At 39.3% G+C, this 13,269-nt stretch overlaps 1 protein-coding gene across 1 annotated transcript in view; it reads left to right on the top strand.

The window, feature by feature from the left end:
- The window catches only part of TMC1 (transmembrane channel like 1), a 195,400-nt gene that overhangs the window by 174,228 nt on the left and 7,903 nt on the right, over window positions 1-13,269 (top strand). Inside the window, exons 16-19 of the mRNA XM_046663890.1 lie at window positions 2,573-2,812; window positions 7,599-7,724; window positions 11,695-11,773; window positions 11,889-11,940. Coding sequence (XP_046519846.1) covers window positions 2,573-2,812; window positions 7,599-7,724; window positions 11,695-11,773; window positions 11,889-11,940 — 497 coding nt within the window. The remainder of the gene's footprint in view (window positions 1-2,572; window positions 2,813-7,598; window positions 7,725-11,694; window positions 11,774-11,888; window positions 11,941-13,269) is intronic.

Raw genomic sequence — 13,269 nt, 5'->3', positions numbered from 1 at the left:
GTATATCTTAGTTGCAGGTCCTTCTAGTTGTGGGATGTGGGACGCCGCCTCAACGTTGCCTGACGAGCGGCGCCATGTCCGCACCCGGGATCCGAACCCTGGGCCTCGGCAGCGGAGGGTGCGAACTTAACCACTCGGCCACGGAGCCGGCCCGTAGGTTATGGTTCTTGAGTCATTTGCTCAAAATGCCTACGTGATATTTATTTTGAATTTTTGAAATTTATTTATCTAGAGATGTGCATCCATGTAACGTGTATGCATACAAATGATACACATATATGTATAGGTACAAATATATATGGCTTTAAGCGAGTCTAAGTCTTGAATTATTCACAAAATTGTGTCTTAGGATAGACTAGGTTATGCAGCAATGAAACACAACCCCCAAATCTTAGTAGCTTACACAAGGAAAAGTCTCTTTCTTGTTTACTCTACACGTCCAATGGGGGCTGGTAGAGGCTCTACTCCTGTAAGTTACCCCTACTGTGGAGTCCTGGACTGACAGCATAGGATCCATCTGGAACATCGCTGGTCAGAGTAGCAGAGGAAGAAGAAACCAAAAAGACCCTCAGGGCTCTTAAAGTTTCCACCTAGTAGTGAGACGCCTCGTTTTTATTTCTATTTTATTGGCTCAAAGAAATCACATGGCCAAGCCTGACTTTCAGAATGGGGAGTGCATCATCATGTACAAACATATTACTTTACAAATATTGGCATCTAGGAGTATAATCGAGTGCTTTGTAATTCTGACCCCTCAGCTGGGACTATCACTCACTCATTTGCTCATGTTTTTGGGGTTCCAGGTTTTCTCTTATTATCCTATAAGCCAGATATGCTGTGTTGTTCCAAAGTCTGTTCTCTCTCTCTTTTTTAATTAATAAAGTTCATATCTTAGAGAAGTTTTAGGTTCACAGCAAAATTGAGTAGAAAGCACAGAGTTCCCATTTATGGAATTACAATGCACAGCCTCCCCCACTATTGACACCCCACACCACAGTGCTACATTTGTTGCAACTGATGAACCTACATGGACACAACATTATCACCCAAAGTCTGTACTACTTTTTAAAAATAGTTTGACTTCCTACAAAGTCTCTGGTCAGTTGAATATGTTGACATATCATTCAGATTTGTTGTATGGAATCCTATTGACAACTCAAATTGAGACAAGATTTCACATTTCAGTGAAATGATTTAATATTGGGCTGCACAAGTTCAGTTACAGCAGAAACTAATTTCTTCATCTAACTCAACACCCCCTCCCCCATAATATATCAAATTTACATTGAATTGGTTAAAACAACTCTACATATCCAGGAAATATGAAATGCTAGCCCTAACTAGAAACGCTGAGGATTTTATTATAGTTGGGAAACTTTAAATACAGGACTCTGCTTAAACTTCTAAAATATGTAACTTGTAAAACCTTTTTTTGGTTTTGGGCTAACTAATTGCTATTAATATGGTTTTATGGTGCTAATGGATTTTCTCATCAAAGAAAATTAAATTTATTTTGTTGAAATAACCAATGAAGTCATAGAGTAAAAGTGATCCCACCTAAGTGGTTCCTGTTTAAAAGTGACATTTTAAAATACATTTAAAAGAATCAGGGGCCCGCCCGGTGGCATAGTGGTTAAGTTCACGTGTTCCAATTTGATGGCCCAGGGTTCACAGGTTTGGATCCCTGGCATGAACCTAGCTCTGCTTGTCAAGCCTCACTGTGGAGGCATCCCACATAAAATAGAGGAAGATGGGCCCAGATGTTAGTTCAGGGACAATCTTCCTCAAGCAAAAAGAGGAAGATTGGCAACAGATGTTAGCTCAGAGCCAATCTTCCTTAAAAACAAAATCTGATGTGCAAAGCAGTGGATTTCCAGGACAAGCTAAAGTAAGAAAGTAAACAGATAAACTAAATTAAATGGATGTGTCGAATTTTTCATCTCAAAAACACATAAAGCTTGCTATAGGATATCAACAAACGTAGTATATTATTAGACACAAATACGTCATTCCCATCAGCTCTGAAACAACATAGCAGACACAAATAGAAAATAGCATCAGATAAAAAAGCTTATTCTAATTTTTTCACTTTCATTAAGCAAAAATTAATTAGCCACAACAAAAGTAATTAATCCAAATGTGCACTTTATTTGAATGAGTGTTTTTAAGGGTCAATTATTAAAAAAAGTTAAGTTTTTAGATATTAATCAATTATATGAGTATTAGGGGAAATTAAGTTTAATTTAGAAGAGAGAAGAAAAACAAGTGTCATATATTCTTTACTCTGTTGTAGTTTAAATTTCCTAATGATAGCAGATATGATAAGTGAACAGTATAGTTTCTATGAAAGAATCATGCATATAATACCTATAATAATGAGGGAGATAGTAAAATGTGTCTAGAAGATGAAATAGATAAGTCAGTCATGTATTTATGAAAAGAGTTTGTGAAGTTGAAAGTGACGATACATTTTCTGCCTTTGGTAACTAAGCGTGACGTGCAACAAAGAGTGCTGTGTGACTTTGTTGTGGAGACAGACTCGAACTGAGCAGAGTGCTGTTTTTCTTTCTAGGATGGGCTCCTTCTTTGCCCCCAGCCTCCCAGGCATCAATATCCTCCGACTCCACACGTCCATGTACTTCCAGTGCTGGGCCGTGATGTGCTGCAACGTTCCTGAGGCCAGGGTCTTCAAAGCTTCCCGATCGAATAATTTCTACCTGGGGATGCTCTTGCTTATCCTCTTCCTGTCCACCATGCCCGTCCTGTACATGATCGTGTCCCTCCCGCCGTCCTTTGATTGTGGGCCCTTCAGGTTCTTGTCTTTGAAATTCCATTTGGGCATAGTTTTCTTTCTGGGCTGGCGATGCGAATGGTCACTCATCGTATGAGCTATTTTTTTTTTCCCAAACAACTGCATTTTGGTCTGTAGAAATGAGATCTTTTGGGTATTCAGGTTCATTCTGTGACATGGAGATGGCAAGTTCCATCTATTTTTTCATTTGAGCATCATAAGAGGGAAAATGATTTAACTGCTCCAGGAAAAATACTGACAATGAATCTGAGCTATTTCCATGTAAGGAGACAGCAAAGAGCAAGGTTTGGTTACACCAGTCTGGATGTGAAAGTTTTCCTGATGGTAGGAATTCACGTCCAGAAGCTGAAAGCTATTGGCACATCTCGCGTGGACCACCAAACTGAAAAAATAATAAATAAAGTAGATTATCCCACAAGCTACCTAGGAAATGGGATCATTAGTAGACAATAATGAATATAAACAGGGTCACACAATTTATAATCCAAAATGCTACATGCTAGTAAAAAACTTAAGGATGTTCCTCATGTATATTCTCCCCAAATAACAAGGATAAATCACTCAAGTCAGTAACAGAGAGTCAGGAAGTCTCTTTGATCCAAGCTGAAATGAACTTTTCTCCAGTTCTCTATGACAGAGTTCTCTCTGTGTCACTAATTAAGAAAGCAAAGTCCCGTGGAACTGAGTGAGAATTGAGATCTCGTTCCCTAAAGGGCCTTAGAAATGAATCTACCACAAGGTCCTCCAAGGATCTCTGCACGTTGAGTCACTGGTCAGCACACATTTGTTATTGCTGCTTTTCAGTGAAGGAAATGTGAATGTGAAAAGCCATTTGAATGACAAGCATGATGCAGTAAGGGACACACGTAATTTCCCCTTCATGCTGTCAGACCTGAGTTATTAAAGTGGAAAGATTTTGTTGCCACAGACTTAAGTATAAAAGAGGCACTTTCATCTAAATAGACTGAGATATTATTACTTTACTGGAAAAGAAAGAAAGAAAATGTTAAGCCAGCTGATAGACCAAAACAGCTGGAGTTCCGTCATACTCAGGAAGCCTGTGTTGACAAGTCCTAGTCATCACTTCCCCCCGCCCCCCCCCCCCCCCCCCGCCCCCAGCAACCATGGGCTGAAATCAATAGTGCAGACAGTGACATCTGGAGGCTAAACATGAAATTGTAGTCTTCAAGGAGAGCGTGGTCTTAATAAATCCTTAATAAATCTCAGGGTATGAAGTTCAACAGATAAACCATTCAAAGGCTTTAGTTAATTGAAAATTGCCCACACAACTAAATAGCCATGGTAAATTTTAGATACGCTTTTAAATTTTTAGTTGGAAGTCGATCTTTCCCAGAAGACGTATCAAAGGAGCTTAACTGTCTATAAGGAAAACCCCACAAGGTCAACACGGAGCCGGGGGATGGTTACACAGGTGCATTCATACTTAAAATATCATGGAGCTAGACACATACACGGACTGTGCAATTTTAGTTTTTTAAACCCTAACTCCTCTGCCTCTCTTTATATCACACTGAGTTACTATAATTTTAATGAAAAAAATTAGTCTGTATCTAAGACATAGTATCTGATTTTGACGAAATGTTTCCTAGTGGGCAAACTTCAGCAAAATTACTGCGTATGTATCACTACTTTGAGACAAAAGAAATGTAAATATTTTCTGTAGAGTGTCAGGAAAGGAGTATCTCTATCCTATTTAAATAGTATAGTTTTCCTGTCAGTGTCCTCATTTTGGAGTAAAAGAATGTATACTCTGTTTATTTGTTTGGACTTGAAAATTTTAAAGGGCTGTTCTGCACTAGAGATGAGGAGACAACGTGTGTTAGTCGGAGCCTCATGGCTTGCCATTCTTAGGGACCCTGAGTCTGAGGCGGTTTGCTCACCTGCCTAATGGAGGGTGCCTGACTGCACTTGACACCTCGTTGGCAGCAAATTAGCAAACATGCATTTGAAGTAGGTTAATGGAGACACCACAGCGTTGGCCAGTTTCTTCCAGCTGCAGGTGTGTTTTCGGGTAAGGTGGCTATGATATCTTAGAAGACCCATTCTGCAAAGCAATTCGATAAGATATTCTAGATTGTTCTGGTTTCACAAGACCTGGCTAGGGAGGGTGGATTTTCCAGAAATTATTCCAATAGATTCTGAAGTGGATTTACCTTAGACAGTTCAACAACTTTGAAACTTTTACATTGGTGTCCAGATGAGGAAAATTCTTCTAAGTGCTCCACCACATTTCCTGCCCTTTGATGTTTCTCCTCCCATCCCCTTGCTAATAATTCTGAACAATTTATAGTTCTTTTTTGTTGTTGTTGAGGAAGATTAGCCCTGACTAACATCTGCTGCCAATCCTCCTCTTTTTGCTAAGGAAGACTGGCCTTGAGCTAACATCTGTGGCTATCTTCCTCTATTTTTTATGTGTAGGACGCCTGCCACAGCATGGCTTGCCAAGTGGTATATAGGTCCGTACCCGGGATCCGAACTGTCGAACCACTGGCCGCCCAAAGTGGAATGTGCAGACTTAACCGCTGCGCCACCAGGCTGGCCCCAATTTATAGTTCTTTAGGTTCTCATACACCTCCCTGCTAACATTATGCTAATTATACTTTTATGTGTTTTCAATTTATTGTGGAGCTAATATGTGTTTATCCTAGAAAACCTTGAAACTGTAGAAATACTTTCACAGGAAAATAAATACTAACCATAATGCCAAAGACCTGAAATAACAACTCTCAACATTTTGTATTTTGATTTTTTATGCAGATTTTTTTAAATAACTGAGATCATACAATATGTACAAGTTTATATTATATTGTGATACTGCTATTACATTACTCATTTGCAATTATACTCTATGTGTCTGTTTTTCTTAATAGTGTAGCTGACTTCTAGAGGTTGGGGACAGAATATTTTAATCTCTGTGAGTCTGAACACAATAGAGTATTGGCCAATAATTTGAACTAATGAATGAATAATGACTGCTTCTTGTGCACTAAGCCCTAGAGGAGATGTAGGGGCAAATTGGGCATAGATTCTGGTCCAAAGGAGCTTTCTGGGCTGGGAAGACAGGCCTGCTCATAGACTGTTCTAACCTAGGGTGGATGGAGCTACGCCCACAGGAGAACTATGAATTAAGTGCAGCACCATTTCACTTGACTGCATAGTCACAGAAGGCTGGAAAGGGCTTCTGGGAATATCATGAAGTGGCATGCTTTGTCTAACTTGTCGGAAAAAGGGTAATGCTAGGGATTTGTAGATGCCTTGATAGTTTATGCATAATTAAGAGATCTGCACTCTTGGTAAGAGACCTAACCTGGAAAAGGGACTCAAGAATCCCTGGAGATGCTCATAACTTCACTGTGAGACACACTGGATGCAAAGGAGACCTTTGTGGGAAGGGATTACTTTGTAACATTCCGGTCCTCCCATTCTAGCTACATTTATCAGCCACAGCTGGAGAGGCTGGAGAAAGGAGGGTGGATCGTCTTCTCTCATTCTCCTTGCCTACCTCCTTCCTCTGGCCATATTCCATATGGCTGTGGGAAACATCATCAGTTAGAATGGATGAAGAAGAAATCTTAGTGGAATAAATTGATATAATCTTAAAATACCTGTAAAAGTTTCATTCCCTCTTATGTATCATAGGTCTTGCTAATTAGGTAGATATATAATGTGTGAAGTGAAACTTATCCCTCGATAGTCCAACAACTCCTGACAAGATACTTAGAATCCCTCTCAGTCTATTGAAAGATAGTATTAGTTGTATCAGGTGAAAAAAAAGTTTGATCTGGAACTTGTAGGTCATGATCATTTAGTAGCTGAGAATGTTTAAAGATCAAAAACCAAAAGTGAAACCAAAATATTATATTGTGTTATATCAATCTTTATTCTCATGATACATACAACTTGGTAATAAAGAACCTAGTATCTTTTCTAAAACTTACATCATTTCACAGTGGAATCAATATGCACATACAGGAAAAATAACTTGGCATGATGGATGTTACTTTATAATTCTGGATAGTATATACTCAATTAAGCAGACATTCTTCTCTCACTTTTCCAGTTTATAGGGGCTGATTCTTACTTTAATGGGTCAAAAACAAACTTATTAAGGATCTTTGCTTTTTAGGTTTATTTTCTTTCTCTTCCCATTTTCCGTTTTTAGCAGTGGAACTGAGCTCATACTCCCCAGGGCCTGTCCACAAGAAAAACTGAGAGAGAAAGGAGTCACTATTCAGAGTGGTTACCTATTAATAGCTATGATGAAAGAGACCTGGTGGAAAATGAGATAGAAGCTATTGCATGGAAAGAGATATTGGATTATTTGTGGATTTTATTCCTTTAAGCTGTTCCTTATGCTCATTTCCAAGGCTAATTAAAAAATTGAGCACACCGTTCAACCCAAAGAGAGTGGTTCCCCTAGAAGGACAGCTGGCTGAGGGGTAGACTTATGTGCTATTTATAAAATATCTTTCAATCAAAATCTTAGAAATACAACTTTAAAAAATCTTCTGCTAATGCTGTGGTTAATTTCCTAACTGCTTTCACTCTGCATTTATGTTGGGATAACGTTGCTCATAGCTTATCCAGATGTTGACAGTATGAGGTCCAAGGATCAGGAATTGTAGCTAAACATCAGATTCCTAACCGGAAAAAGTACTTAGGCAGTGTTCGAGAAAGATTTCCAGTTTTCTTGCTGTAACCATGGTTTTTCCATATGTTTTAAATAAACTTCTCTTCCCTTTTTTTTTTTGGTTTTTTTTTTCAGTGGTAAAAATAGGATGTTCGAAGTCATTGGAGAAACACTGGAGCACGATTTCCCAAGCTGGATGGCAAAGATCTTGAGACAGCTTTCTAATCCTGGACTGGTCATCGCTGTCGTTTTGGTTATGGCGTATGTGCTTTCCCTCCTCGCAGAAAGAGCCTTTGTAATGTCTTCCGGGCTCCTTTTAAGTTCCAGCTTTTTAGCTCGCTCTCTCTCTCCAAGGGATGTGCTGTAACCTATCCAGATTCAGCACTGATTACATGGTGGTGAGAGGCTTAAATTCATGAGCCATATTCTGATCCTATTGGATGTAATTCACAACCATCTGCATCTGTCTCTGCCTGCCTAGGATTATAAGATTTGTTCCCAAGTAACCAAAATAATGATCAGTAAACAGCTAAAGCAAGGGAAGCATAAATGCTAAATGCTAAATCTAATCAGCACATTGAGCATCCCCCACCCTGGGCCCCCACCTCTTGTTCCGTGAAGCAGATGGCTGTGAACACACAGAAATGATGAGTGTCTAAATTAATATTCCCCTTGGCAGCCCTAGAGGCTATATTTTAGGGCTAAGGGCTTAAGGAGTTTTAAAACCACCCTGTCCTTGTTCCTAGAAGACCATCGATAACTATGTGTCCCTGGTAATAGAATCAGAGAACCGGGTCTTGCAAAGGTCGCTTAGTCCATCTCTTCAAAGTCAGAGGGGAGGGGCTGGCCTCATAGTCGAGTGGTTAAGTTCGTGCTCTGCTTTGGCAGCCTAGGGTTTCACGGGTTCTGATCCAGGGTGAGGACATGGCACACCGCTCATCAGGCCATGCTGAGGCAGCGTCCCACATAGCACAACTAGAAGGACCTACACTAGAATATGCAACGATGTACTGGGGGGCTTTGGGGAGAAGAAGAACAAGAAGAAAAAAGAACAGGATTGGCAACAGATGTTAGCTCAGGTGCCAATCTTTAAAAAAAAAAAAAAAAAAAAAGGAAGGCAGAAGGGATCTGCAAAGAGGAACTTGGGATGGAGTTTTTGTTCCCATGTTACTTTCATTGGCTTCTGACTCTTGGCCACCATGGATAAACTTACATTCTAAGTAAAAATATATGCTTGCTGTGGAAGAGCTAGGAAAAGTGCCCTAGCTTTTCCTTTCAACCTGGGAGACCCTCCTGAATAGAAAGTCTGGAACTGCCACTTCTCTCAGTCAAGGGGGGCAAGTATGAAGCTACCCTCGGGGACACTTTTAGAAACACCACTGGCACAAAGGGTTGGATTTGTTTAAATAAAGGTAAAACTAGGAACTCTCAGGGAGAGAACTCCCAATGGTGAGAAGTAAATGAGCTGGGTTCTGGGCCAAGCCATCTTTGCATCATCTTTGGGATGGTCACAGTCACGAGCTACGTCAGCACAGGCAGGCGTCATCTTCTTCAGTTTTATAAATTAAGAAACTGACTTGTCGAGATGAAGTGATTTTCCCTGGGTGAGAATACAACAAAATGGTGGTGGTAGGATTTTGACAGCAAAGCCGACACTCACCCCTTTACGCTGTGACATCCTCTTTGAGGGAGAGCTAACAGACAGAGGGATAATTAAACAGTAAAACAGATTACTATTATATGTTACAGAACCTTGATTATAGGTGGTGCTAAGACTCTGATAGTAAATCTCTGGTGCAGATGTTTTAGGAAATGACCTGCTGGAGGCTGCATATTTCACAGGATGGCCCTTGAAGGGATTTTTCCTTTCATGATCTAGCGGCTTCTGAGAGCATGTTAAGTATGTAGTGGCTTTTAAGGGTCAAGACCCTGGAGTGGTATAAATGAGATCTTGTTTTAAAAAAATCCACAAAACTTAGTGTCAGATTTTATGACTATATTCTTAACTTATTGAGAGTTTTAGGCCAAGGAGCAATATTGTTCTAATGCCACTAATTAAAGATTTCATAAACTGTCTCTGGAGTATGGAAGAGGAGCTAACTCTGTCTTTGTTCCAGGCACTATCTGCTTATTAACTCATTTAATTTCCATAATAACCTTAAGAAGTTGGCCTTGTTAATCATATTATTGATAGCACATTGCAGATCGTGCCTGAAGCAAGTGGCTAATAAGTAAATTCAAACCCATGTCTTATTGTTTCCCTCCTCGTATTCCCTCCTACTCATTGCACCAAACACTGAGTTTAGGATGAATGGTAATGTTTAGAAGGGCTGGAAGGCATTTGTCAGGGATGGTCTACACACAGGACTGGCATACTTTTTCTTAAGGGACCAGAGAGTGGATATTTTAGGCTTTGTGGGGCAAGAGGCAAAACTGAGGATATTATGTAAGGACTTGTATACTATTTAAAAGTGTAGGGCTGGCCCAGTGGCGTACCGGTTAAGTTCGCACACACCACTTTGGCGGCCCGGGGTTTGGCAGTTGGAATCCCAGGTGTGGACCTAGCACGGCTTATCAAGCCATGCTGTGGCAGGCGTCCCCCATATAAAATAGAGGAAGATGGGCACAGATAGCTCAAGGCCAAGCTTCCTCAGCAAAAGAGGAGGATTGGCAGCACGTGTTAGCTCAGGGCTAGTCTTCCTCAAAAAAAAAAAAGAGAAAAGAAAAAAGATGTAAAAAGCATTGTCAGTTCATGGGCCATACAAAAGAGGCTGGGAGTCAGATTTGCCCTGGAGACCATAATTTGCCAACCCCAGACAGAGACTTTCTAGAGAAAGCTGGCAGGATGTAATGTCAAATACATGTCCTGCAAGGTTGCTTTTAGTTCTGAGGTTCTGATTTAAAACTCAAATTTCAGTTTATCACTGATTTGATTTTTCAGATCCTGAGATCTCATCTTCCACTTTATGAAGCCCATACAATTGGCTTGCCTTTTTATTACCTTTAATTAGAGAATGTTACATGTTACAAGCATTTTGAATTTCCCCAATGGATCATATTAAATCAGCTTGCAGGGTTTCTGGGTAACTGAGCAGAGTTCTGGTTAGTTTCCCACAGGCAGTTTCATTTCTTTGGAGAGTAGAAAATAATTTGTGAGGAATACTCATTTAAGGTGTATCACAAAGTAGAAAAGATGGTGAATAGAGAATTCCAGAACTGCAAATGACTTGTGAGGTCTTTGAGTTCGTTCTCCAAATCCAGACACTTTTCTAAGAAAATCCTTATCATACAGACACACACACATTTATTGAGCACCTATTTCATGCCAGATATTATACAAGATGCTTTCATGTGTGTAATTTCATTCAAACTCCCATCACATCGTATAAGAGATAAACAAACCCAGCTAAACCATGTCAATAATCGTGTTGCTAGCACCAGATGGCTCATAAAGGACATATTCTGGCGTGTTGTTGAGTAGAGGAAATGTGTTCAGTATCCAGTTATTTGCAAAAAAGCAATGCCAGTTACCTTTTTTTTGCTGCATTTTTTCCTTTGTTTGTTTTGCTTTAAGTGAAGATGAACATATTTATTTTTGCACAAATATTTGGCTGGAATTTGCTCTTTCTAGAAATGTAAATATCACTTAAAACCCAAGAATATTCCTTTATAAAACATTTTCTTTTTGAAGGAGGGAGAAATGCAAACAATATGTCCTATGTAAAAAAAAAAAAAAATGTCTATTGATTAACCAGGACTATAAAGATTGTATCCTTAGTTGGAAAAGCCAAAGGGTGGAATTTAAAGGGGAAAAGCCGTTTTGTTTTTATTAGACACATTCCCTAAGCTTCAGTAGATTTTCCATTCTCTTGGATGCCATTAGCATCGATTTAAAATGCTATTTTCAATTATAGTTTAAACTGACATTAATTCATTTCCAAGAAGAAGCTACAATTCGGCAGTCAAGTATAGTGGACAGAGCCCTGGGCTGTGGAGAAGGAGTTTGGGGCCCGACTTCCAGCTCCGCCTCTAGTCACTGTGTCCTTCTGAGTATGCTTCCGTACCTCTCTGTACCTCAGTCTTTTATCTACAAAATAAAAAGGTTAAAGTGGAAAACACCTTAAAGTCCGCTCCAGGGCCAACATTCTATGATTTAGTTAACGTAAAGTTAATTCAAATCTTGAGAAACTGAAAAATACCATAATATCTATTTATTTATTTTTTATATTAGTTTGACCATCTATTATCTCAATTCTACTGCAAAGGGGCAGAAGGCAGCAAATCTGGATCTAAAAAAGAAGATGAAACAGGTAGGATACGATTTATTTCGTAAAAATAGTTGCCTTTTATTAATGTCAAGTAGTAGGAAACACCAGGAAATCTCATGTTCTTCTTCTCCCCCCCTTTTTTCTTTTTATCATGTAGCAAGCTTTGGAGAACAAACTGCGAAACAAGAAAATGGCAGCTGCCCGAGCAGGTTGGAGATAAGTTTATGTTTGCAATTTTTTTGCCCCTAAAAACAGTATACCCTTCCCTGTTTTATTTTCTTCAAATGGGGCATTTGATACAGAGTGGTATTAGTGCCCTAAGCAAGTCATTCCACAATTCTTACTGCCCACCTTTTTGGACCTTCTCAGGCATCAGATACAGAGGATTTGGTTGTTTTTCAGTGGGAGAGAGAGAAGAGAAAGAAAATTTCTGAAATGTAAATTTAGCAGTGGTGATAGAAAGGCGACTTTGCAAATTGACAGAAGATGAAGAAAACGTCCATATAGTCATATACAAACAACAGACAGAAATGCAGAGTACCTCCTGCCCATTTTGACTATTTTTATACATAGAAAGATACACTTTGAAGATACCAACAGGCTCCTCTGAGCTCACCATTGTGAATTATCAAAGCCTTTTCTAATTCTTCAGCCTCTCTTTCTTTTTAATCTCGCTGGTTTTTAAAATATTAGAATAAGATCTACTCCTATCTGCCAAAGCTACGGATATGCTTTGCATTCCACACGGAAAAGTGACAGCTAAGAAGTTCAGTGAAAATCTTTTCCAACTTTTCCCTCATTCCTAACTTTGAAACGCTTTATATTAGTAGGGCTTCCCCCCCACCCGTAAGTAATAAGAAAATCAACCTAAATTGGTTTAAGTAGAAAAAAAAATTTATTAGTCCACACAGATGAATAGGAGCGCGATATGGATGGCTTCAGGCCATGGCTTACCCTACATTTAGCAGCCATCAGGGCTGGGCCCCATTCGTCATGGTTCTTTCAACACCACCCTCCACTTGTGTTGGCTGATCTTTATGGCAGCAAGAGTGGAACAGCAACTTCCAATGCTGTGTCCTCAGATTACACTTGTCTTAGACTGTTTTCATCGTTGAGATGTTCCTTAATTGCATCTTAAAAGTTTTTTCAGCTTTACTGAAGTATGATTGGCAACATTGTAATACATTTCAATTGTACAATGTCATGATTTGATGTGTATACATTATGAAAGGATTCTCAACTGAGTTAATTAACACATCTATCACTTCATCATGTAGTGTTTGCCTTTCTCTGTCTGGCTTATTTCACTTTAACATAATGCCTTACAGGTTCATCAATATTGTCATAAGTGACAGGACTTCATTCTTTTATAAGGGTCAGTAATACTCGGTTGTATATATATATATATATATATATATATATATATATATGTCACATTTTCTTTATCTATTCGTCCACAGACAGACACTTAGGTTGTTTTCATACCTTGGGTATTGTGAATAATGCTACAATGAGCATGGGAATACAGATTAATGATT

Source organism: Equus quagga, chromosome 6, assembly GCF_021613505.1.
Source record: "Equus quagga isolate Etosha38 chromosome 6, UCLA_HA_Equagga_1.0, whole genome shotgun sequence".
Classification (NCBI taxonomy): Eukaryota; Metazoa; Chordata; class Mammalia; order Perissodactyla; family Equidae; genus Equus; species Equus quagga.
The sequence above is the reverse complement of the archived record's forward strand: the minus strand, read 5'-3'. Positions and strand labels throughout refer to the sequence as shown.